General features: G+C 38.1%; 2 protein-coding genes and 1 long non-coding RNA gene across 4 annotated transcripts; 1 reads left to right on the top strand and 2 right to left on the bottom strand.

The window, feature by feature from the left end:
• The first annotated feature begins 8,393 nt into the window (after positions 1–8,393).
• LOC143858840 (uncharacterized) lies at positions 8,394–8,954 on the top strand. The gene has a single exon (XM_077369551.1). The coding sequence runs from the start codon at positions 8,394–8,396 to the stop codon at positions 8,952–8,954; it is 561 nt and encodes a 186-aa protein (XP_077225666.1).
• A 2,815-nt stretch (positions 8,955–11,769) lies between these two features.
• On the bottom strand, positions 11,770–12,796 carry LOC143858841 (uncharacterized). The gene is made up of 2 exons (XM_077369552.1): positions 11,950–12,796; positions 11,770–11,852 (listed from the first exon to the last, which is right to left on the bottom strand). Exons 1-2 carry the CDS (start codon positions 12,794–12,796, stop codon positions 11,770–11,772), a joined length of 930 nt encoding a protein of 309 aa, XP_077225667.1.
• Positions 12,797–15,363: 2,567 nt separating this feature from the next.
• Positions 15,364–19,906, bottom strand: LOC143858805 (uncharacterized). Of its 2 annotated transcripts, none has more exons than XR_013239051.1 (4): positions 19,316–19,906; positions 18,805–18,861; positions 18,633–18,683; positions 15,364–15,494 (listed from the first exon to the last, which is right to left on the bottom strand). It is a non-coding gene; the product is annotated as an uncharacterized LOC143858805 (long non-coding RNA). The 2 variants fall into 2 exon arrangements; XR_013239050.1 differs by having other exon boundaries at positions 19,300–19,906.
• Positions 19,907–27,904: the final 7,998 nt, after the last annotated feature.

Below are 27,904 nucleotides of genomic sequence, written 5' to 3' on the forward strand. Positions count from 1 at the left end.
TTATTTTCTTATCTTTGACATTAGTTTACCAGGTTTAGGGGTTTCCCCTATTTGCCCTAGGGTTTGGCCAACAGCTTTATGTATTCCCCTAGGTCTTTGACCAAAAGCGGTGAAAACAGTTAAAAATTCAGAAAACATCTAAAACATTTTTAAAAATCCAAAATTGAAAAAGCTTTAAAATCTAAAAAAAACATTGAAACATTTAAAACTCAAAAACATTAGAAATTTAAAACATAAAAAAAGTATTTGAAAACCTTAAAAAAAATCTAAAGTGTTGAGTGTTTTAGAAGTAGTAATTAGGAGAGTTCGTTTCGAACTACGTTGGCTTGATCCTCTTCCACGAAGTACGTAGTGCATCTTGGGATTTATATCCCAAGTCCAGCCAAACTTTTGTAAATAGCATTTTAAATCTTTTTGAATAAGCAACCTTTAAAACCTTGTTTTCAAAAGATCTTTCTCTAGAGTTAGGAGTTTCTCCTAGATAGAGAGTTTTAGAGTTAGGAGTTTCTTTTGATAGGTTGTTTGATTGTTTGTTTGTTGTGTGCTTGTTTTAGAGTTAGGGGTTTGTCCTAGAGTTATAGGAACGCCTCCATCTGGTCAGCTGGCGATCCACATCGGCGACTGATGACTAGAATAGGATACGCTAGTCCACCCTTTATTTTCCTTAGGAAACACAGCCTAGTTACACATAGGTTGTAGGAACCACCTGCATTAACTTAGGACTAACCAGCATTTAGTTAGGGCATATAGGGTGTCCTAAAATTCACAATTCATTGGAATCTAAATGATCGCTTAAGAAGCTTTAATAACTAGTCCGGTCTTTTAGATTGAGTCTAGGATAGATGTCTGTGTCTTAGCCATCATAGCTTAGAATAGGCGCGAAGAACTACGTTGCTCTGATTCTTGCGGAGGCGGGGATACGTAGGCTTCTTTGGATGAATATCAGACCATCCGAGGACTCGGGCTAAATCGTTTAACGTCTTAGGATTTGTGTTGTTATTGTATGTTTTGTTGTGTTTTCTTACTTTCTTGTACTGATCTTATTTGTTTAGCTGCAGTCTGCATGTGCTTGTCCATTAGAACTTAGACACCAGTTAGGTATGTCACTCATAACCTAGCAATGTTTAGGTGACACTTTTTTCATTTATTTTCTGTGTGCTTATTTCTATTCTTAGGAAATGCATGCTTAGGTAGACGACTCCTGAGGATTGTTCCCATTTCACATGATTTTTGCCCAAAACTCTTCGAGGTTAATAATAAATGGCATAAGAGACCAAGTGCTTGTACTCAGACAAATTGGGGGTGCTCTTCGGACCTTCTCCATTCGTAATCAGGCACGAGCCCATATATATTTCTGGTTATCCATTGCACAGAGGATTTGATTTTGGGGTTCCATGGCCTATCCATGGATGGCGACTCTGAGTTCATTTTGGGTATGTCTTGGTTTCGAGCTTTGGCTCCGAATCAAGACATATCTCTTTCTTTTTATATCGCCACTCGTGCTATGCTATGAGGGTGGCATTTGTTTCGAGAGTTCCTAGGTTGAGCTCTCCTTCACACGTGGAGATCTTAGAGTATCTAGGGGCTCATTTCCTCACCATCCTCGAATCGGGGTCCACACTCCCCTCTTAGGGTTGTTCACTAGGAGTTAGTCCTTTCGTATATGAGTCTGTCTTTAATTAGAGATTTAATCTGTCAGGAGTCTGTCCTATCATCATAGGGGTTAGGATTCTGTCCAACCTCTCATCAAGTCATGTGATTTTTATCCACTCCTGCAAGGTATAGGATGTTGTCCAACCCTTGCAGAGATGTGATTCCATCCATCCCTTCCCGCAAAGTATATGATTATGTCCAACCTTTGCCGGATTTTTAGAAGTCTGTCTTACCCTTATGATGATAGGATTATGTCCTCTTGAGTAAAAAACATTCAAAAATACTTCAAAACACCAAAAAATCTCAAAACTCTTGAGTCATAGGAGAGTAGTTTGAAAATTCTATTCTGAACTACGTTGGCTTGATCCTCTTCCACGAGGTATGTAGGCAGCTTGGGATTTATATCCCAAGTTCAGTCAAACCTTTTAAAATAAACATTTCAAACCTTCAAAAAATACAAAAATTCTTCAAAACCTTTTCAAAAAAAATTTCCCCTAGAATTAGAAGTCTGTCCTAGATGTTTGGGATGTCTTAGAGTTAGGAGTCTGTCCTGATTGTGTTGATATGATGTGTCTTGTCGTGTGAGTGTCCCTAGAGTTAGGAGGCCTCGAGTCGTGGTCGGTTAAACACTTAGTCGAGCCGATGGCTAGACTAGGAAACACTTTGTTAGCCTATGGTTTTTCTTAGGACAGACAGCCTAGTTACACATACGATATAGGAACCACCTACATTAGCTTAAGGCTAACCAACTTGCAATAGTTAGGGCATATAAAGAGTCCTAAAGATTACAATTCACTTGAACTTAAGCAATTATACAAGAAGCTTTAAAAACTAGTCAGGTTTAGTTGATCGAGTCTAGGATAGCGGTCTTAGATGGTTAGGCATCGTAGTTTAGAATCGGTCACCGAACTACGTCGACTCTGATTCTTCCCGAAGCCAGGATATGTAGAGCAGCCGGGATGGATGGTCATCTTGGTCCGAGTCAAGTATCACATTAGAGTCTAGGGTTTGTCGTGTCGAGTCGTGTGTGGAGTCGAGTTGTGTTGTGTAGTGTGTTTTGTTATTTTTTCTTACTTTCAAGTACAGACCTTATACCTTTAGCTGTAGCATGCATGTGTTTGCCCATCAGAACCTAGACACCAATTAGGCATGACACTCATAACCTAGCTATTCTTAGGTGACATTTCCTTTACGTGTGCTTATTATTCATCTCAGAGACATGCATGATTAGATAGACATCTTCTCGGAGATATATGTTCCCATTTCACATGACTTTTGCCCCAAACTCTTCAAAATCAATAAATAAATGGCATAAGAGACCAGGTGCTTGCACTTGGGGGGATGAGGTGCTCTTCGGACCTTTCAAATTCGTAACCAGGCACGAACCTTCTTTTATATCTCTGGTTATCCATTGCAACAGAGCATAGTATGGGATCCAGGGCCTACTTCCTTGGATGGCGACTCTTCTTTGATTAAGGTACGTCTCGAATCCGGGCTAGTCCCCGAATCAAGAGGTATCTCACCTTACATCGCCACTCATGCTGTGAGAGGCATTCTTTTTTTGAGTTCCTTGGTAGAGCTCTCCTTCACGTGGATGACCTAGAGACTTTCCGGGGGCTCGTCCCTCGCCTCTCTCAGATCAGGGTCCACAATGAGACATGACATGTCTCTTAGAAGAAGAGGAGATAAAGAAGCGTGCTAGTGAGACTGAGCAAGTCTCCTAGATACAGAGGTGGGCTCCAAGTAACCTTATCGTTGCCCCAGCAACGATAAAAAAAAGTTTGGCTAATTAATAGACCGAGTTGGTCTTCAACCATTAGGGGGTACAAGTTAGGATACAACTTAGAGAAGGTTCTATAAATGAGGCTAAGGCATGCCTCCTATAGGATGACGCATTAATGAGACAAAGCTTGTCTCCAAAGGATGAATGACTTTTCTACCGAGATATAGCTTATCTCTCTAAATGGGGTAGGCTTCAGCTAGTGCTATCATCGCCATTATACCTAAACAGATGAATTCCTTGCATATTGAAAGATATAGTCCTAATACAAGTGCCAAATTCCAATAAAAATTTCAAACATAAAGACCAACTCTGGGAACTTCAAAATTTGAACAAACAAATAGAACAACCACTGAATCTATTAATGCATTACACAACAAGTGTGGTAACATGTGCTGCGTGTGATCAAACAATGCATTATAACCCATATAATAGAGCAGGATTTCAAGAGCATTTAAACCATGACAAGTAAATTTATCGCACTCTAGGCAGGTCACTGCTAACATCAACCACTCAAATGGCACAGAATGATGGATAATCAATGCAAAGAAAATTATTTAACACTATACATATTAATTCTCAAAGGATAAAGTCATAACATTAATATCGTATACCCTTTTTTTACAGCCAGTTATTCTAAAAAAATGAATATTTTTACAATTCCCAAGCAATCTTCATATATTTAACAAAATAAACTATTGATAGCGGTACAGATATTAATTCTAAAGAAATGTTTTAGAGAGATGAAAACATTCACTATACAATTATCATAACTGGACAAACCCTCTTGAATTAACTGAAACCAAAGCGTATAAACTTGAATGGAGATTATTTACTAAGATATTTTACATGCATAATAATATAAAATAATGACACAGAAATGAAAACTAGAGCACGTAACTAGCTGAAGCTTGACCAATATTCCAAAAGTAAAACCCTTTACTACTAAATTAACCTTGAAAGATTTCAATAACCTGAAATAATGAAAACATGCAAAATTCTACTCATGGACATTTTAAAGACCAAAGAAGCATATGATCTGAATATATTGTAATTTCTTCAATCAAAACACTTTTTGGGCAGAAACCCATATATCTAAAAAAAATCATACATCTTGACAATGATTGGGTTAATATCACATGCTAATTTTTCTAGAGAATTTTCTAGAGAATAATAATGCTGCAATTTCACCTGAAGTTACCCCAACTTAGCATGTCCTATAATATCCAAATGTTTATTAGATAACCTTTATTATTCTTAAAAAGAGTTCTCACAGACTATACTCAAATGTAATAGAAACATCAGCAGATTTCTAAATCAGTGTTGAAAGGAAATAAGGCAAAACTAAGCATTTTTCAAAGCATAGCTGAGTTAGTATTTTTTTCTTACTAAAATATGAAAACCAATAAAAATAAGATAAGAGGCAAAGCATAACAACATCGAGAAAAATGGTGTCAATTAATAAGAACAAATCACTGCAACAGGGCTACTTTATCATATTATCTTTCTCAAATTAACTCATCTGACCTAACGAACTAGCCATATGCAAATAACAAAATCATAGAAATTTGGACTACTAATTAACCATGTAATCATATGAACCTATTTTAGTAACCATGCCATTACCTTGAAAATCACTCATCACCTGAAATTGTTATTACTAGTTCAAAGAAACACAAGCATACAAGCATATTTTGAATTACTCTTGTAATTGGTCTCATATTCTCAAAAAAAAAATACATTTACAAAACCTAAAAAAAAAATCCTAGCCATAAGAGAAATAGCAGGTGTCAAGATATGATTGTACCCACATAGTCGTCCAAAGCAATTAGAAGGACGGGGCCTTTAGATTATTCATAGATCAAATTTTAGGGACTTGGAACAAGGAAGGGATTTCATCCCTAAAATCTTCAAAGTTTCGTATGGAACTTACAGATAATTAATGGAATAGATGTCATAATGTAAAGCAATATAATACTGAGGAATAGATCAGGGAATCTCAACCAATGTAACAGTTCTCATATAGTTCAAGCATTCAAATGGAATATGCATAAACCGCAAGCCATATGAAGGACAGATTCAAGGACACAGTTTCTTTTTCTGAAACTTTCAATACATTCAACAACAACAAGCCTTATGACTGGATTCACAGCTTTCTATGTTCAGAAATTAGATGAAACTGATCTAGGAAAACTTTATAGAATCTTACAAGAATTAAATTTCCAATCATAATTCTATCCCCAAAGGAAAACAGAACATGTCTTAATACTATTACAAACACATATAATAAATTCGGTTCAACTTTTACTTTCAATTGACTAGATTAACTTTTAACATCCATTTTTAAACCGAAGCAGAGTATACCTAAGCTTCTACATAAACTTTTGTACTTCAATAATACTGATCATTACCATATTTCATTGATAACACTAATCATCCTATCATTCATTTTTCAATTAGAACATCCAAATGCTAATAGAGCTATATGTTTGGACGCAAAAAAATAATTATCCTAAACTCAAAAAACATGCACCACCACCCAATGCTTAGATTTGTTTACCTATTCATATCATATTCATGTCATATTATTTATGATGCTAAATTTAATTGAAAATGACATGTTGATTTCAGCTGCTATGGACCTATACAGATTATACAAATCCTAAAAATTCAACAAAAGGAATCATCTTGAAATTGAGGTCAATGATGAGAATATTATTTGCATAATTTGTACTACAAGATTACCTGAACTTCAATGATACCAAAGGATATAATAAAATAGGATTCATACTTTTCTTCATGAGGCAAGCTCAGCAAAAACAAAATTTAGGTAGCAATGAACAAATCAAAGAACAAATCTGAGATTGAAAGTCACATACAAATCAAAAACCTAAAACTAGTGAAATCAGTAGATCTCATATAAGGATTAGGAGAAACTGTATCTCTAATTAATAAAAAAAAGCATAGAAATTACCGAACAACCTAAAATAAAAAAAGACACAGCAGATTCTTAGGCAAATATGAATATACTTTTATAAAATCCTATAAATGAGGGAAAACAATGTTAAAACATCCAAGTTCAAGCGAGAATATTTACACAAGCAGAGAATTAGAAGAAAATAATAAATAAATAAATAAATAACTTCAAGAACTTATGTAAATACATCATACTCACAGAGAAATGCCGAGCTTGATTTTTACCTCTTAAACCTTTCTATCTGTCTTACTCCTTGTAATTACCCTTGCTACTGGAATTAAAGCGCTTGTCGAAAACAGATCGAGTGACCAAAGTAGATGCGAATCACTCAGTCACATCCTCTTCTCAACACTTTCTCTATGCTTAGGGTTTGCAGAGATAAGGGAACGATGACAGAAATTGAAGAAGATCCGCTAGCTTTTGGTGATGTTTGATGGAAAAGATGGCAGAATACAAAGAAAGGAGTCTAATTCTCTCTCTCTGCTATGATCTCTTGATCTCTCTCACTCTCTTTCTTCCTACTCTATTTCAGTTCTCTTCTCTCTCAATCTCTTAAATCTCTAATAGATCTCTCACTCCCTCCATTTCTCAAATCCATGACAAAGAACAAGTGACTGAGAGGGATCTAGGTTAGGTAAGCTAGAATTAGGATTGCCATGGCCAGATCTATGGTTTAGATTGAATCTAAAGGAGGTAAAAGTCTAAGGTTTTGAGTTAGAAAATGGTGAAGATTAGGGTTTCTAACAGGATGAATCTAAGGCTTCAATGTTAAGAAGAAGAACAGAGGAAGTAAAGCAATATCAATGACAACAAAATCCGGCTGAAAATTGACCGGAGTTAGGCCGGAATCCGGTTGGATTGATTGGAGAAGATGAAGAAGGGGTTAGGTTTTCTCAGATTTGGGGATTTCTCCTTTCTCTCTCTCTCTCTCTCTCTCTCTCTCTCTCTAAGATCTTTGAATGAAAATGAAGAATAAAAAATCCTAAAAAACGAAGAAGGCTTCTCTATTTATAGTAAAAAGAACACTGATATTGGCACTTTTATTAGTGATGGGCGCGCGGTTTTGCGCAAATAATTGATGGGCGCGCGCTTCATCTTGTCTTTTCTGCCCCCAAATTCGTCCCTTCCAGGATAATTCACCCCCATTTCTGGTTTACACTACGAACACTTCTTTGGTTCGTTCGCTAGGCAAACGCACTCGGATTTCGACAAAATTTTGCAGGGACCCTGGTGGGACCCTAACCTTGCTTAGGGTGAAATTTGGGGCTTTAAAACAATAGTTTAATGGGGTTTTACTCAAACATGGAGGTTTAGGGCACGGTCAAAATGGGGAATCTACACCGACATCCCAAAAACATCCTTCGTCGCCGAATAAGGATTGTTCTGTTATAAAGTGATGTCGTTCAGTCTTAAGAACGCAGGGCCGACCGATCAAAGGTTGGTGAACAAAATCATCACTCTACAGATTGGCCGTAACATGGAGGTTTATGTCGATGACATGCTCGTAAAAAGCTTAAAAGCTTCTAATCACATCACCGATCTCCAAGAAGCATTCTCAGTACTCCGGAAATACAAAATGAAGCTCAACCGTCAAAGTGCGCTTTTGGAGTCACCTCCGATAAATTCCTCGGCTTCATGTTAAGTCAGTGGGGAATTGAGGCAAATCTAGAAAAGATAAGAGCAATACTCGATATGACTCCCCCAAAGACCGTTAATGAGGTGCAACGAGTTGCAGAAAGGATTGCAGCATTAAGCCGATTCATGTCAAAATCCGCTGAAAAATGTCTCCCATTCTTCAAGATATTAACGAACATGAAAGACTTTCAGTGGACGAACGAGTGCCAAGAGGCATTCGGAAAACTTAAACAGTACCTCCAATCTCCCCCAGTATTGATGAAACCATAGTCGAATAAAGAGTTATACCTCTATCTAGCGGTAAGCCCCGTAGCCGTCAATGCCGTACTCGTCAGGCAAGAACAAAAAATGGAACACCCCATATATTATGTCAGTCGAGTCTTACACGATGCCGAGACAAGGTATCAGAACATTGAGAAGTTCGCATTCGCCGTGGTTGTTGTAGCCAAGAAATTGTGTCCATATACTTCCAGCCCACACGATAGTTGTCTTTACCGACCAACCATCACAAAGCTCGACACTTTGGGACGGTTAATTAATTGGGCGGTGGAGCTGGGCGAATTCGATATACAAGTACGGACCGGTCCCGTCATTAAGACACAAGTGTTTGCCGACTTTATAATAGAATGCACGGCTCCGACCAAAGACTCCGGGGGGCAAGAGGAGCCACCAGCTAAACAACATGACAAGCAATACCCTTGGATGCTATTTGTCAATGGATCAGCTAACTCGGGCGGAAGCGGCGTCGGATTAGTCTTGGCCGGACCTGATAAATTCCTGGTCGAGTACGCCCTAAAGCTTGATTTCAACGCTTTGAACAATGAAGCTGAGTACGAGGCGTTCCTTGCCGGACTTTCACTCGCCCTTGAACTAGAAGCCAATAGACTAAAAGCCCATAATGACTCTTAGCTTATCGTCAGGCAAATTAACAGCTTTTATGAAGAGAAGGACCAAAGGATGTTGAAGTACCTGGAAAAGGTAAGACAAAAAATTTCCCTCTTTAAGGAATTTGAAATTACACAGATTCCCCGAACACTTAATGCGAGGGCAGATGCACTCGATCGAAAGGAAGCACAGAAAATCGTGGCCAAGTCCGCCCTATATATCTTGAAGGACGAGATACTATACAAACGGTCCTTCTCATGGCCACTCCTCAAATGTCTCCGACCCACCGACGCCGACCGAGCCATGAGCGAGGTACATGAGGGCATATGTGGAGACCACTCAGGGGGCAACGTACTGGCTCATAAAATTCTCCGTCGAGGATTCTTTTGGCCAACTATCTTAGGCGATGCACAAAATTTCGTAAAAAGTATGAGCAATGTCAAAAGTTTGCCTCGGTGTCCCGCCAACCAGCCACGCAGTACACCCCTATCTCTAGCCCAATCCCGTTCGCCACCCGACCATGAAGTACCGTCAAAACGGTACCACCCTTGATATTTGATCCAACTGCAGCCCACTTTTTAAGAGGCTGTTGTTGGATCAAATATCAAGGGTGATACTTTTGAAGTACCACCTTCATAGGACTTGACGGTTGGGCATCATATAATTTCTCACTTGCCAAAAATCCGGTTTGTCATGCAAGAACAAAGCATATTAAGATCGAGCACCATTTCATTCATGAAAAGCTATTAGATTGGACAATTGGTGTGACGGAAGTGAGGAGCGAAGAGAAGATTGCCAACATCTTTACCGCATCATTTTCCAAAGGACCGTTTGAGCTGCTACTAAGGGATAAGGTTGGACTTATTTCCAAAAAAAAAAAACCTCTAAAAGGGAGTGTTAAATTTGAAGTGTATTTTTCAGAAAATCATTTTGTTTATTTTAAATTTTGTTTTATTTTGTGAGTTGTAGTGAGGACAAAAATGTATTTTGTGTTCAAGAGCATTTTGGTCACTTTGTCTAGCTTGCACATGTGTGAAACACACATGGTTGGTCCATCTTTTCCCACTTCCTACCTATGTCAAATTCAAACTCCACTTGGAACTCTAAACCCACCACCAATTCCCTAAGCATGTTAGTGTGCAAGCTTGTTCTTGAAGGAAAGAGCTAACTTGCCCTATTTTCTTGTTTTGAAACTTTGTTCTCTTGCTTGTGGTTTGTTCTTCTACCTTGGTTGTGGATCTTAGGCTTAGTGTAAACTTCGATTTTACTTTTTTTTTTTTTTTTTTTATAAAATGACTTCGATTTTACTATTTGAGAAGTGGATATCTAGACATTACAAAATCTCTCTCTTTAAAATAAGAATTATTTGGTCATTTGATAGCATTCATTTGAAAATTTAATCCTTAAATAAATATATTTTAGTTATGTTCAACGTTTTTCTTTTCCACAGTAGAGCCCCTAGCTTGATGGTTTTTTTAGGGATAATTACATTTACACCCCCTCTAGTTTCTGACATATCCACTTCCACCCCTATAGTTTAAAACGTGACAATTACACCCCTGTAGTTTCAATTTGTTTAAGGTTTGCCCCCTCAGCTGAAGGTTCGTCCATAGATTGAAGGGTTAGGATGATCCGATGGAGCTGATTTTTTGGGCACACCCTATCTATGTTAGGACACATCAAATGAACGCTTTGGATCATCCAAATAATGTGGGCCCATACCCGAATCCAAACACTACCAAAAAATCATCCAAATAATGTGGGCCCACATTGTTTGGATGATCCAAAGCGTTCATTTGATGGGTCCTGACATAAATAGGGTGTGCCCAAAAAATCAGCTCCATCGGATCATCCTAACCCTTCAATCTATGGATGAACCTTCAGCTGAGGGGGCCTACCTTAAACAAATTGAAACTACAGGGGTGTATTTGTCACGTTTTAAACTATAGGGGTGGAAGTGGATGTGTCAGAAACTAGAGGGGGTGTAAATGTAATTTTCCCTTTTTTTTAATACTGTGTGTTTATATGTACGTAATTTTAAAAAAATTACAGTACCGTCCACATCTAAGAAGCACGGGTACGACACGACACGGGTACACGGGTACGTGATTTTCCAAAAACCTAGGTGCGGGTATGTTCAGTTACGTTAAATATAATAATATTTTTTATTATTTTATTATATATTTATAAAAATTAAAAAAAATTAAAGAACAATCAAATTACAATTAATATCACCAAAATAGTAAACTCTAATATTACTCCATATTTCATAAGTTCCATATTTCATAAGTTCCAACTTTAAGTACAAAATGTTACGATCGCATCATTCATTAGATACAATGTCCATCGCCTCATCTCCAATATCATCATCTACATCATCGGTAAAAACAACGGCTTCTAAATCCGGCTAGCAACTTCAAGCACCCCAACATTCTCAAAAGAGTCAAATGAATCTCCACCTATGTCCCACATCCTCGTCTCTCCCTATGCATACTGTGGAGATCGTCTTGATAGAAGACGAGGATTACTATGAACAAAAACCAAGTCCTGAGCCCGTTGTGGAGTTATCTTGTTCCTTCTCAAAGAATGCACAAAGGAGTAAGTGCTCCAATTCCTCTCGGCACAAGATGAAGAAGAAGGCTGCATAAGAAGCTTCAAAGCTAAGCTTTGAAGCATTGAAGCACACGTACCGTGGACAGCCCACCAATCATGAGGCTCTAAAGTAGCTCGGTCATTGATGGAATCAACGTCATTGAATAATCCAGACTTCATAAAGAAGTGGGCTCCACATTAGCCTTCGTGCGATCTGCTGAATTGGGAAAGTACCTTTTGAGGCACTTTACCCTCTCTGCATAAATCTCTGTATCCTTATGTGGAGGAACACGATTTGAACCGGCACTAAGCCATTCTTCGCTGTAATACCTTCAAGAATAAAAATAATAATTTAGTTTCATGTTAAAAGTAGGAAATAAAGTTCACAATGAACATAACTATTAATCTAAATAAAATTTGAAGTCACCTAATCTTGGATTCAATGAATGAGCCAAGCAATGAAGCGAAGTGTTGCTCTTGTTCCAACAATCAAAAAGAATTTCTTGCACCACTTCATAAAAGCTAGACTCTTCTTCTTTTCTCTTTGCTTCCTTCCTAGATATTGTCGTCTTCACTTTCTCAATCATCGTATCCCACATATCATAAACCAAATGAAGACAAGGCTTATCCGTGTCATACTCTCTTAGCATGTCATACATAGGAGATGTAAAAGAGAGTATGTAATCGATAGAATCCCACCAAATGTCATCCAACACCTTCTCTTTCACAAACTTTGCTTTTCCTACATCATCATCTCGATAGCAATTCCATTTGTCACTAATCACCATCGATTGTAGACCTTGCTTTAAGAGTTTAAATCTCTTAAGCATCACAATAACACTAGCAAAGCAAGTCTCGGCAACGGAAAGCAACTTCAAACTATTGAAGTTGTTGAATATGGCCAATCTCATCGAATGATTCATGATGAAATTCTTCACTAGAATGACATCTCCCACAATATCCGAGATCCAACTACATTCTCCATAAGCAATTTGATTTACTTCCATATTCTTTGCCGCACAAATGTTCTTCAAAGCAAGATTGAGTGTGTGCACCACACACGGGGTCCAAAATATGGAAGGAAATTGAGCTTCAACAAGTTGTCCGACCGCCTTGCAATTTGGAGCATTATCGGTAACTACCTGGACAAGCTTATCATGTCCAACCTCATTAATGACTTCCTTCAATAAGTTAGCAATGAAATGCTTGTCTTTTGTCTCCCCCGAACAATCTATCGCCTTAAGAAACATAGGTCTACCTTCCGATACCGCCATGAAGTTAATGAGAGGCCTCCTCTGTGAGTCGCTTCATCCATCACTAACAATGCTCACGCCTTTCTCCCTCCACGTGTCTTTAATAGGTTGCAACAACCTATCAATATTAGCCCTCTCTCTTTGAAGTAGAGTTGCCCTAAGCAAGTTGTACCCCGGAGGCAAATAACCCGAAGTGCATTGTTGGCGGCAAAAGTGTAGGAACTAGCATAGTATGGGTTTCTTGCTAGGTGAAAGGGCAAGCCACCGGAGTAAAACATCCTAGCAATCTCGGCATGTAGTTGATCACGGGCCGCCATGTTGAAAGCTTTTTCAAGTGCACTCACATTTCCACTTGTCTTTCTCTTCTTCAAATCATAACTTGGAGCCACAAACATACTTGTGCAACCCAATGATCCAGTACTCGACGATGGCGGCAATGCCACTTTCTTGGGAGCATTTTGCTTCATAATCTTCTTGGCCTCTTCCTCCATCCTTTGCATAGCAACTAGATCACTCGTCTTCACTTTAGGACATGCTCTGATTCCTTGTCCGGCTATCTTTAACAAGTGTGCCCTAACCCTTGTGTACGAGCTACTAAAATTCTTCTGACAATAATTGCACTGCTACTTCACATTCCCTCCACCTTTAGGATCTTTATCAAATCTCGACACATGCTTCCACAAAGGCTTCGAGACATCTTCATCGCTAGGAGGTGTCACACTAGCACCGGATGAAGACATTCTTAAATCTATTAAAAGAACAATGAACAGATTATTGGAATAAAATATACAACAAATTATTGAATAGATATATAATAAAATATCTATTCAATGAACAATGAGCAGACAGTATAAAAATATCAAATGAACAGGGCCTAAATGTGAGCCCCGAACAAATTATTGGACTCAAAATTAAACAAAATTTTGAATCCAATAATCAGTTTTGGACTGTCAATCGGTTGACACAATCCCAAATGAACATTTAGGCCCTTTTAATTTTGGATTTTTGCACTTCTCAAACCAACTTAAGTCCAAAGCTGATTATTGGACTGAAAATTACAAACACTACAACAAAAATGGTTTTTAGCAGCGGGCAAGACCGCTGCTGAAAGAAGGCTTAACTGCTACCATTACATTTAGTAGCGGTTAAATAACCGCTACTAAATCTCGTGTCGCTATATGTTATAGCTGCGTTCTCACTGCTGCTACATGGACCGCTTGTGTATGGAACTATTTAGCAGCGGATATCACCGCTACTGTTTTCAACTCTTAGGAGTCTAGGCTCGTCAATATAGCAGCGGTTTAGACCGCCGCTAAAAGTTACAGTTTTTTAAAAAAAAATTTAATTTTCAGCAGATCCCAAAACACGGGAATAACAAATTTGTTTGATACATAACCTGTTTTACAATTAGAACCTGTTATATACACATCACATTTATAAAAACCAAAAACTATACTATCTCATGTTATATACAATTAGAACCTTTACAATATCCACCTGGAAATATCTCATGTCCAGTAGGATGTATTGACTATAAATCCACCAAAAATAATATTAATGGCGATTGGTAGGAAGTAGGAAATATAAAACCATACCCCATGTGCTAAAAAGAATAAATTTAAATGAGATACATAGGAACACTGGGTGAATGCTTACTTTAAATCAACTTTACCAAACCTGGCAGGGCTTGCTCGTTCTTAAATTAGAATTTTCTTATGAATTTACATCTATTATCTACTTCATTTTGATGGGGTGATCTTCTTTAAGCTCCTTCAAGAAATTTTAGCTTAATTATTCATTACAAGTTATGCAAAGATGTTTTTTGGCTGAAAATGTTGTTATTGTTCTTGAGACATCAGGATTGCTATGGCAATTCCATAGAACTGTGACATGACTTCATGGCAATTCTCTCGAACTACGATATGACTTCACTAGTTTGTAAAGGAAATCTAATCATTCCATATTGTTTACCGATATATTATTACAATAGTTTCTGCGAGGCTTCAAACCCCTATGTAGGCCCTGTTTATTTAATTTTCTCTGTAGAGGATCTAGGCTGAAACAGATGCTTGGTCACCATATTAACCCTACAGTACAACCTCAAACTCATTAAGGTTTAGAATCATTCACTCGATTCAACAAGTATCATGAACTTACCAAGGTAAAATGCTAACATTTCAAGTTTGAGGAATTAGCACGGGTTAATTATTACGATAAGTCAACATTCTCTGTTTGTATGGTTCGTTGCTAAGAATAAGTTAAAAGTTGTGAACCATTGAATTGCTCTCCTTGTGACAATGTTCTTCTTAATCCCAATCACCTGGATTGCATTATATACCCTCTAAAATGCATGTTTTTCACGATCTCCCCAACTGGATCTGTGTCACTCCAATCAACCTCGTGTTAGATTGCATAACTTTGTTATTCCTACACTGTTGAGGGAGCTCCAATTTTAAATGCCCTAGCACATGTACCTCCAATCAAGCATGAAAACTGGTTTGGTTTTGAATTCCAATCAACACCTTGAACACAAACATATAGGTGAATCGTGCAACTTTGAGAATCATATTTAGATCACTTACCCAATAGCCCACTTAGCTTTTCAGCTTTGGACTGTATCTCTCGAAATAATGATTGATCACTCTAATACTGATGGTTGGAAAAACTGTGCCACCATCTGTCAGATGTTTTGATAGCCCACGTTCATCTAAAAGTTCACCTGCTCGAAGCACAGAGTTGAAATCATGTTGCTAGTAATTTGTCACGAATGTGGAACGGCTCACCATATTCTTAGAAGATTAATATGTACATGTTTGTGGAGTTCATAGAACATGGTTTCATGTTGTAGAGCTCCCAAATGAAATGCCAAACTGGCAATCAAATGTTATTTAACAAAATCAGCACTAAATATATCATGTCCAACACATTATAGAGAAGTTTTCTAACTTAGTCTCAATATGAACCCACTTTTTAAATCCTACTTCAAGGAAAAAAAAATAAACCAGAAACTGTAAAATTGTTATACTAAATCCACTCTAAAAATCCATGGAGGCTTAAGGACTTTCAGAAAGTCTTTGACTTTGGGCATTATAGGGAGCATTTTTTATGTATTTCTCTCCTTGATACAGGTATGTTGATGCTGTGCTGACAATACCAAAAGGCACACTGTTTCCAATGTGTGGAATGAACCTAGGGTTTAACAGGGAGCTCATAGGCCCTGCTATGTATTTTGGGCTGATGGGAGATGGCCAACCCATTGGCAGATATGATGACATGTGGGCAGGATGGTGTTGCAAGGTATCTTACAAATGTCTTTTCCTTTTCTTTTTTTGAATGGATGCAAATTTCATTCATAACAAGGAGAACTGGGGAGGACAACCCCAAAATTACAGTGAATGAAGAAAAAGAAAGGAAAATACAAAAACTGAATAACAAAGGCCTAAACTCATGGAGGCAAAAAATAAAAAAATTCCAAGCTTGCTTTTCTACATCTTCCCTAGCCAGGCAGTCAGCCACGCTATTCGCTGATCTCCTAACATGCATAAAAATGACAGACCATCCATTAATTTTATCTTGAATCTCATCAAAAGAATGATCAAAACGCGAAGAGGGAACAATGGATCCTCTGAGCCAACGGATTGTGTTGAGAGAGTCGCTCTCCCTTCCCAATCTTTTAATCCCCTGGTGAACAGCTCGTACCTCAGCCTCACTGGCGTCCGCTGTCCCAATGGGCCCTGAGAACGCCCACAAAACTCTATCTCCATTGTCCCTGAGCATACCTCCTATACCAGCGGGTCCGGGTTGCCCAGACTGGATCCATTAAAGTTCAACTTCAACATCCCTTGAGACGGTGGTTGCCATTCCTGCACTATAGTAGGGTGCCTCTCAACACTAAAACAAATTTCCTTCCACCCCACTCATAAATCATAAGCCGAGATAAAACGGAAAGGAGGAAGGCTTTTTACCCAGGTAATGGTCAAGGCTATTACCTTGATGAATAAGGAGGAGGATGATTTGGACACACCCTCAAACACTTTTGCATTCCTCTTTTTCCAAAGAACCCAAAAAGTGCCTAAAAGACATACTTCCCAAAGGTTTTTTCCTTTTTTCTTCCTGGGCACCCAAGACCAACCTTAGATGGGAAAACCCAAGAAATTCCAAACCTTGAGAGGATGCCCTTCCAATCCTTGTTACCATGCGAATTATTTTTTTACATTATCTATTTCATTTTTAAATTTTACATTTGATGAATGATCTTGGGTATGAATGAATCACCAAAATTGATGCATAAAGTTTCAGTATCTGCTGTTCCACATGCAAATCATCTCCACTGTCCTATGGATATATCCTCCTAAATGAATCACAGCCCAAAAATTGCAGCTATCGAATATTATTATGAACAAAATCTCCAATCAATGTATTTTGGATCATTGTCCATAAGTCTACTGACCATCTCCAGCTGGCAATTGATTTGGTGGTTATGAACATCCACTCACTGTGATTTTTAGCATAAGACCGATCCAAGAGTTACCTATTGATTGGGTGCCCAAAATTGATGTGCATTCAAACCATACAGTAGTTTCAAAACTCCCCCGAGTCAACTCCATTTTACCTTTGCCGTTTTCCTGTCCAAGTCTGCGTTATGCCCACCAAAGTCAATCAAAACTCCTTGGACTCTCCCAAGTTATGACCACGTCAATCGACTACTTGGCCTTGTCGTGCCAATCCAACTAGAATTTACTTTGGCCGTGTTTAGACCCGCATTCATGTTTTGAAACACTGATTCAAACCATTCGGACAGTGAAAATGGCTCATGAATTTGGAAAGTTACCTTTCGGAGGAAAACAATTGGAGAGTTAGAGATGGTTCATGCAGGAAGGAAGAGAAGGCTCTATCAGTTGATAGAATGTGAACGATTTGAATGATTTACGCAATGAAAATACTTGGATCTACCAAGTGTTTGCACTGCAATAAATAGGATATCTGCAGTCAGTCAAGAATGAATTGAATTAAGACAGATCGTACATGAATACTCTCCCATTGTACAGATCCAAACCATCAACTCTTATGCTATTTGTGATAATTTCTTAGAGAAAGAACTTACGTTGCTACTTGCTAGAAGTCTTATATGACAATGTCCATTGTGTAAGAATGAGAAAGGAAAGACCAACTTTTTCAGTGAATCTTACGGGAAAGTAGATCATTTCAAGTGAATGTGGCTAAAAATCTATCAGCCAGAGAACAATTAGTAATATGAATGACCAGTGGAGGACAATGACGCCATTTTAGATCTACCAAGTGTTTGTACTACCAATTTGATAATAAAATGAAGGTGTAATTATATATCTGCGGGCGGATGATATGATGATCATCATAACATACTGTAAAGCAATAAAAGACACCTAAAACTTTATATCTAAAATTTTGAGAAGAAAACTGCCCCTAATTTTGACCTACATGATAGGAGGGCGAGCAGCTATACACATTCATCCAAAGAAACGCCCACTAGAGAGCATTAAGAGTGTTGAGATACCTTAAGGGTACTGTGAATGGCAATGGAATTTTTCTAGATATCCACTATATTGAGATAAGACAATGATGTAATTTGAATTTTTGAAATGGCTACTAAGACCAGACACGAATATGTAGTACAGGAAAACATGACAACCAAATTGTTAAAGTTTGAGTGTTGGAAGTACTCTCCTGTGCATAAGGCTGAGGATACAAAATACTTTGGCACATAGGGCTTTAATCAATGAAAGAAAAGGCCAAGCGTAAGAGTAGAAGTTAAAAAAAAACAGAAAATCTGCAGCAACTATGACATTATCGACCCATGAAGCACAAGACAATTTGGTACCTGAAAATCACTCGACAAATCCTTCGCATTGTCTTCGGAGAGCTTTTTTTCCTGCACAATATAAGAAAGATAACAAGAAAGGAGGAATGGTTGTTAAGCAAATAAATGAGAACAAGTGAATAAAAAGAAATTGTATATTCAAAGCTTTGAAAGGCAAATTCAAGATGCAAACCTTCTCAAGTTTCTCATAAGCTTTTATTGCATCTCTCCTTATGTTTCGTATAGCGACCTGCAAATAGTAGATCAGCAACATATGAAGAAAGTTATAATTCTAGCCTCACATACAAAATCTAATATCATCTTACAATATCGCATGCTTTGCTTTTTCTTCACAAATACTAGCAAAAGTTTTGTCAAAACCAATTATGGTTTTTAAGCTGGGTTAGACTATTTACCTCAAATAAGTTTGGAAAATCTGTGAAAGTCACCTGACACTTAGAAAGTAACTATCGCATGAGCAATTGTACACTTACAGATTCAATTGTGAAAAACTGAAAACTATATTAACAGAACCATTTAAGACGGATATCTATATTGAAATTCCAGTTTGCGGTAGAGAATTGGATAGGTGTTTTAAACTGTAGAAGTTTATTGTAGCACCAAGCCATATACTAAAATATAAAAAAATCAACTTTGCTAGATTGAGGCCATGTGGTAATGCACTCACATGGTGTGAAGCTTACACAAACATGTTCAAAAGGCATGGGTCCATTTCTCAATCAGATGGTAGGTCCCATTCAACACCATCATCAGATTGTGACAAAAACCTGGTGAATAGCGCATACAGAAGAAGTTTAGCTGTATGTGCTTCAGACCGGATCATCCCTTTGTCTAATACAACAACAATGACTTCCCAAAACTGACAAACAATTGTGCATCTCTATGTGTGCATATGGGCTCTGTTCATGCAAATGCAAATAATACAAACACAAGGATTTGAAAAACTTCATGCTTTCAAGATATTGATTTGATAAGTTCCTGTAAGCCTCTTCTAAAGCATTCAAAATACCCTTGATTTTGACAATATTTACTACCCTTGCCACCCTACTCTTTAAGTAAACAAAAACCCAAAAAGCCATCGAATTTACGACGAATGGCATCGGGCCCTAACATCGACAGTTCTCTCACTCCGAATATATTTCCGCCCATGTTTTGCCAAAAATACACCAAATCTCTTTTTTTCCCTCCCAAATCTTGCCCAAAATCATGTAATCTCAATCAGCCAACCTCAAATCTCTTAGATCATTCTAGTTTACTAAACTTCCAAACCCAAATTTGATTTCAAATCAAAGAAATCAACATTCTGTGGTACCCGATCCCGCAAGAGGGGCGTGGGGCGCGAGCCGCCGCACGCTCTCTCTTGGTCTCTCGTACCCACGCAATTGGCGTGTGCATTTTATTATTGATTTCGTCTTTCCTGTGAACTTAGGATCACTAAGGCAATCCGAATTCCACACGAAAGAGACTGACAGAGTCGCCACCTAGATGTGGGATCTAGGACCCATAATCAACCAGAAATCTAGACTCGCTACCTGGTTACAAGAATGGAAGGTATGGGGATTTATCCACCACATGCACCATTCCTGCCCGATAATCGGTCTTCGATTCCAAAAGCTAACTCTTTTAAATTTATTTTAAATGGCTCATTCAACTCTATGTTAATGTGTGAACTAAGTGACATGCATCTTAGACTCTAATTTCAATGTGAATCCTAGATGTGTATCTTGATTTATTAATTTGTCTGGATTCAATCTAAGTGAAAGTTCTCCTAGAATTCTAATTTCATGGAAAGCCCTAAGTGAATTTATAAAAAAATTAATATACAAAACACCACAATTCGTTGTGGTGCCGACTCGCGGGTGGTATGCCATCAGACATCCAAGCTGCCTATGTACCCAAGCCTCACTGGGATCAGAGTCGACGTAGTTCGGTGCACCTAAGCTAAGTTACATATGCCTAACTCAACTAAGACACCGACCTGGACGGGATTGACTGTTTCAACAGTTTTAGGAGAAGTTATTTAATTCAAGTTGAGGATTTTATTATCTTAGGATTTCATCAAAGATGCTATATGATTCTTATCTAAATGCAAGTTGTCCCTTAGACTAATGCAGGTTTGCCTACATCCTAGTTTACTAGGCATGTCCTAAGGAAAGATTGGGTGACTAGTGTAACTAGACCTATAGCACGGTTGCTATTCATAGCAAGCGTCCGTGATGAGGCTGGACTCCTAACTCTAGGACTCCTTAAAACCTAGGACACGGCACGACACCAGTGTTCCTAAATTGGGCTCTAATGGTTCTTAGATTGGAAACCATAATCCAATGGTTCCGAAAGACTCGAGACAAATCGATTCAAATTCCTGAAGTTAATTAATTTCAGATTTCATGGATTTTCGGTTTCTGGACATTTAAGGAATACCAATGGTTCTAGGGTTCACGAATTTCGGCCCAGAATGACATCCAAGGGAGGGAATCGTGCGCTCTTTCCTTGTGCAATTTAATACTTAGGTTATAGCATCTTATTGCCTGGCAGATCTCAGGATTTCCGTGGACAGTAACCTCGGAGCCAACAGCATGCTATAGCTTAAATATTCAAATTGTCAAAGATCGGTTGCAATTGGGATACGATTATGGATGCACTGGCCATTTTTCCAGGGAAATCTAAAGATCCTAAAATTTCTGTTTCAATGGATTAAGGAGTGAACATGTGACAGAATTTAAGGTTATTTGGAAATTTTCACAATGACTATTAATTAATTTCGAATTTTCAATGGATTTTATCAATTTTAAGCATATGAGTGATTTTACAAGTGAAATTATTGCAAACGAATTCGAAATGAGTTGAAATTTCTACAGCAGAAATATGGGAATGTATGTAGCTTACTGGATGAGTTTTGTAGATTTTTACGTTAAACTCATATTTAATTTTGGTTTAACAATTAATTGACCAGATTGCAAAATAACACAGAAACTACTAGCAATATAAATCTAAATTCATGGACATTTCTCCAGAAATAAGATATGAATAAAAATAGCATGCTGTAAGAATTTCATGAATTTTGGAAACCATTTACTATCAATTTCGGATTTTTCAATATTCAGACCAGATTATGAATTAACACTACATCCCATATGCAAACAGATCCAAATCACTTGAACATTTTACAGTAGCAAGTAATATGGAATATAAGACTACTGGAATAATTGTAAGAATTTTAATGGTGATCTGGTGTCAGTAATAATTCTCACAAAATCTGATAATTTTCAAAGAAAAATAAAATAATATATCAAAAAAAATCCAACAATTCTCAAAAATTCATGGTAGAATGTGTCAGTATCATATTATTTTTCCACGAAATTTCATTAAGTTTGGAATCTTTTTAGTATATAATTTATTTTTCTTTGTCAAAAAATGTTTTTTTGAAGAGTTTTCGATATTCAGAAAAATTCAAAAAAATTTCAAGAGCAGTGTACCTACCTGTGGTGAAGATTTCCGCCCAATCCAAGAGTAAAAAAATCTGAAAAATCCTGTTGCCGCCGATCCGCTCTGCCGTCTTTCGCTTTCTCTGGAGTGATTGGAAGAGATAATGGAAAAAGAATATCTTTTAGAGTGATATGGATGGCAAGGAGAGAGAGTGATTGGAAGAGATAATGGAAGAAGAATATTAGAGGGAGGGATTGAGGGAGTGATTGGAAGAGATAATGGATGAATAATCTTAGAGGGAGGGATTGAGGGATTGATTGGAAGAGATAATGGAAGAAGAATATTAGAGGGAGGGATTGAGGGAGTGATTGGAAGAGATAATTGATCAATAATCTTAGAGGGAGGGATTGAGGGAGTGATTGGAAGAGATAATGGAAGAAGAATCTCTTTCTTTTTTTTTGGTATGGATGGGAAGGAAGATATATATAGGGAGAGATAGTGGAAGAGAGAGGTGTTAGTGGAGAGCCCATCATGTTGTCCTTCTTAGTGGAGAGATACCATTATTGCTCTTGGTGGAGAACCCATCATGTTGTTTTTCTTAGTGGAGAGCTACCATCATTGCTCTTGGTGGAGAACCCATCATGTTGTTTTTCTTAGTGGAGAGCTACCATCATTGCTCTTGGTGGAGAACCCATCATGTTGCTTTTCTTAGTGGAGAGCTACAATCATTGCTCTGCATAAGAGGCCCCACAAGAGGCCCCACTGAGGCCCCACTATATTATGACATCCAAATTAGTTTTCATAATAATGATCCAAACCGTTCACGTAATTAGCCACAATGACAATTGATTGTCCCTCTAATTTATTTCCATGAGTCGATCCAACCGTCCAAATAATAGCCACAATGTAAATCGGTTGTGTGACCAAAAATACAATTTCCACAGATTGATCCAAACCGTTCACGCAATTAGCCACAATGACAATTGATTGTCCCTCTAATTTATTTCCATGAGTCGATCCAACCGTCCAAATAATAGCCACAATGTAAATCGGTTGTGTGACCAAAAATACAATTTCCACAGATTGATCCAAACCATCCATTAAGTTGTGCCTCAAAATCATTTTCGAGAATTATCCGAATAATTCAACTTGATGATCGCAACATAATTCGGTTGTTAAGGTAACCTCCCTGAAATCCTGATTGTTCCCTTGATGGGCATTTTTATGCACTGGATCGACATAGGCTCGAAACTCATTTTTATCAAAACAATGTGGGCCCCCCGGTTGATTCAAATTTAAACAAATGTTCAATGCGGGCCCACCAAATGGGTCCAAATTCTCCCTTGCTCGGATTCTTGTGAATAACCCTTTTCAACACTTAACGGAAAAAAATCAGAACATTGCAGGAATGACCAGAAAGATTTGAGAAAGCGTAAGGGACGAACACCGGAATAGAAAACACTGAAAAATTGACAGCGAAACCCTAATTTCTTTGTTGATCAGAGCGGAGCAAAATGGGGTGTCTACAGATGCCCCTCTTTGGTAGAGATGACGTAGTCATCGAATTTCAAAGCAAAAGTGACAGTGCCATTTTGCGTAGCTTTGATCGACAAAGGACTCCCTAGACACAACGCAACCTAACTTAATGCAAGACCCTAGATGAAATCCTAGAATTTGAACATATATCACAATCGCTTACTCTAAACACCATGAGATGGCAGTTTAGAATAACGGAGAATCAGATTTACTCTAGGTGCAAAAATCTTGCAATCCAGAACAAAAATGATTATGATGCGGCGCTGTTTTCGAACGGGCAACGAAGGAACGGGATACCATTTTCAAATGAATTTTCAGAGGGAAAAGAATACCGTTTTTGAACGGTTTCAGAGGAAACAAGACGCCATCTTCAAATGGTCTTAGAGAGAATGACTTTCAAAAAGGTTTTTTTTTTTTTAAAAAAAAAAAAAACGAAGCCTCATTTTTGAACGGGCTCAGACACGAGATATCACTTTGAATGGATTTAACAAGAAGGAGGCCTTATATTCGTACGGGGTCGAAACGCTAAGAGACCGTATTTGTATGGTCTCCCAATAGAATGAGCAACCATATTTGTATGGATCCGAAAGAGAAATAAGAGACTATTTTGGAATAGACTGAGAAATGATGAGATACCGTATTTGTACGGTACTCAAAAAGGAGTAAGGGACCATTTTCGAATGGACCTGGAGAGAATGAATCAACATATTTATATGAATTCCAAGGAAATGAGACATCACATTTGTATGATGCTCAAAGAAAATTAAGGGATCATTTTTTTTTAATGGACTTGGATAAGATGAAATACCATATTTATACGGATTCCAAGAAAATGAGACATTACATTTGTATGATGTTCAAAGGGGATAAGAGACCATGAAATACCGTATTTGTACGGATTTCAAGGGAATGAGACATCATAGTTGTATGGACTCGAAGAAAATGGAATACCGTATTTGTACGGATTCCAGGGGAATGAGACATCATAGTTGTATGATGTTCAAAGGGGATAAGAGACCATAGTCGTATGGACTCGGAGAGAATGAAATACCGTATTTGTATGGATTTCAAGGGAATGAGACATCATAGTTGTATGATGTTCAAAGGGGATAAGAGACCATGAAATACCGTATTTGTACGGATTTCAAGGGAATGAGACATCATAGTTGTATGGACTCGAAGAAAATGGAATACCGTATTTGTACGGATTCCAGGGGAATGAGACATCATAGTTGTATGATGTTCAAAGGGGATAAGAGACCATAGTCGTATGGACTCGGAGAGAATGAAATACCGTATTTGTATGGATTTCACGGGAATGAGACATCATAGTTGTATGATGTTCAAAGGGGATAAGAGACCATAGTTGTATGGACTTGAAGAAAAGAGGCACCGTTCTCAAACGAGCTCGAAGAATTTAGAGATTTTTCGTGAGCTTGAATTTGACGTAGGAAAGGGGATAAGAGACCATAGTTGTATAGACTCGGAGAGAATGAAATACCGTATTTGTACGAATCCCAAGGGAATGATACATCATAGTTGTATGATGTTCAAAGGGGATAAGAGACTATAGTCGTATGGACTCGGAGAGAATGAAATACCGTATTTGTACGGATTCCAATGAGATGAGACATCACATTTGTATGATGTTCAAAGAGAAAAGACCATTTTCAAATGGATTCAGAGAAAATGATAATTTGAGCTTCGACAGAGATTATCAGAAAAAGGAAATTGAAATCTCCAATTAACAACTTTGGAAGCGAAGGATTCATGCAGCAAAGGACTTTCAAGGCTTGAATATGAGATGCCACTTCATTAGCAACCTGCCCCAATTTGAGGCATTCTAACCTTCTTCTATTCATTGACTAGAGATCATTCTTCAGAGATTTTTCGCCATTCGCGGCAATCTCGCCTTTTTCCAGTTTCTCGGAACCTGTTAATGAACCTGCCTTCAGAGTGATTGCACCCTACAATTCTAAAAATAGAGTTCGTAAATTTGTCTAAAAAAATAAAAAAAAAACAGAACCACAGACATTCGTAATAAAAAAGACAAAATAAGAAAGATTACTCAAGTAATTTCGTGATGCTTCTGACTTATCAGTATTTTCTTTTGGGTTAGGCTAACCTCTTTTAAAGAATATTTCTCCATTGATGAACATCTTCACTTATTTTTAAGACAGTGATACTTCATATATCTTTCTATCAACTTTCGGATTGCTTTGAAATTAATGCCCCTAGTTTCAGGAATCATTATTATTAGCTTTGCCTGACCTACCACGAGTTCAGAGATTGATATAATTCTTCTGGCGTGAACCCAATCTTACCACGACAAAGTCTTCCTTTTTAGATTTTCAACTTGGCGGACCGCTCAACCTTAACTTTTGCCTGAATCGTCTTTTTAGGTTTTCGACTCAGCAGGCCACCCCTTAACTTTTGCCTAAGCCGCCTTTTCAGGTTTTCAACTTAGCAGGGGAATGATCCTAAATTTTGCCTAGATTGCCTTTTCAGGTTTTCAATCTAGCGGATCTTCAAGCTCCATTTTCTTTTCCTTTTTTTTATTTTTACTTGAACACCAAAAGGACTTTACAGGTGAGGTAGGGCTTTTCAAAGAATGGCTTAAGGTTTTGCAAGAGTTTCGACCGAACCTGTGAACAGGTTGCCTACGTATCCCAGTGTAGGAATCAGGTCATGCGTAGTTCAGGGCGGATGCCCCTAGTTTGAGGGTATTTCACTTTTCTTTTCTTTTCAGATAACATGGATTTTTTTCTTTTTCTTTTCCTTCTTTTTGGAATGATCGATTTTCTTCTTTTGAAACAACCGAACTCGGTTTGACCGAGCTGCCTACGTACCCCGGTGTAGGGATCAGGTCATGCGTAGTTCAGGGCGAATGCCCCTAGTATATTGGGTTTTGAAAGAAAATTTTGTTTAGGCTCAAAAGGGTTTGCAAAAGGTTATATATTTTTTTATTTTGGGTTATGAATTTGGGATTTATTTGGCCAAAAGAAGGCCTTCTGGTGTTCAAGCATAGAACCTCTTGAGTTGATCAAGGTTTGTTGGTTCTGGTAATATTTCTCCATTTAAATTACGGAGCTTGACGGCTTTTCCGGGTAAGATTTGGTCCACATGGTAAAGCGCCTTTAACCTCTTCTCATCTAGCATGTTCAGCTCTTTATATCTGGCATCTGCCCATTCATTTTCTGGCAATTTGACTTCAGTCAATACTCGAAGCGAAGGTACACGGATTTCAACAGGTAGCACTGTTTCCATCCCGTAAACAAGAGAGTAAGGAGTTGCCCCAGTTGAAGCTCTAATTGATGTTCTGTAAGCCCACAAGGCGTACGGCAACTTATTCGACCAATCCTTATAAGTTTCTGACATTTTGCTAATGATAGTCTTGACATTTTTGTTTGCAGCTTCTACCGCTCCATTTGTCTGCGGACGATAAGGCGAGGATTTATGATGCTTAATCTTGAACTCTTCGCAAAGAGAGATTACTTCCTTCTTGAAATGAGATCCATTATCTGAGATAAGTTCATGGGGAATTCCATATCTGCAAATGATGTTGGTGCGTATGAATTTAGCAACTGATGAGGATGTAAGCTTTGCATAAGAAGCGGCCTCAACCCACTTGGTGAAGTAATCAATAGCAACGAGTATGTACTCGTGACCATTAGACGACTTGGGAGAAATCTTGCCAATGATGTCAATTCCCCATACCGAAAACGGCCAAGGAGAGGTAAGAGAATGCAATTCGGTGGGTGGTACATGGATGAGATTCGCATGTATCTGACATTTATAGCATTTCTTCACAAATGTGTGACAATCTGCTTCTAATGTCGGCCAATAGTACCCTAGACGTAGGATCTTCCTTGCCAACATCTTCCCATTCATATGAGGCCCACACACCCCTTCATGAATATCTGCGAGAATTTCTTCTGCCTGATCTTCAGTGACACATAAGAGTTGAATTCCGTCGAAAGACCGTCGATACAACTCTCCTCCACAAATGACAAAATTAGCTGCCAATCTCTGCAAAGTCCTTATTTCTTTATTCGACGCCTCATTGGGATGCCCTTGGCCTGAGATATAGTTCTTTATGTCCGTATACCATGGTTTACCATCGGGACATCTTGCAGCTATCTCTATAGCATCAACATATGCAGGAGCCCATTGCTCTTGAACCGTGATGGGTCTCATCTTCATATTGTGAGGTATGTCAATCATAGAAGCTAACGTCGCTAAGGCATCGGCGAATCTATTCTTCAACCTTGGCAGATAACTGAAAGTGATGCACCGGAATTGTTTAGCAA

The sequence above is a fragment of the Tasmannia lanceolata genome, unplaced genomic scaffold (assembly GCF_043159265.1).
Source record: "Tasmannia lanceolata isolate RefF3 unplaced genomic scaffold, GAP_Taslan_0.1 ptg000026l, whole genome shotgun sequence".
In the NCBI taxonomy this organism is placed as follows: domain Eukaryota; kingdom Viridiplantae; phylum Streptophyta; class Magnoliopsida; order Canellales; family Winteraceae; genus Tasmannia; species Tasmannia lanceolata.

Bases quoted from the DNA above. Each gene is read 5' to 3' on its own strand.
- LOC143858841 (XM_077369552.1), bottom strand. From the start codon at position 12,796: ATGGCGGTATCGGAAGGTAGACCTATGTTTCTTAAGGCGATAGATTGT. The intron at 11,853-11,949 runs GTGACTTCAAAT...TTATTCTTGAAG, and splicing joins TTCATTGAATCCAAGATTAG to GTATTACAGCGAAGAATGGC.
- LOC143858840 (XM_077369551.1), top strand. From the start codon at position 8,394: ATGGAACACCCCATATATTATGTCAGTCGAGTCTTACACGATGCCGAG.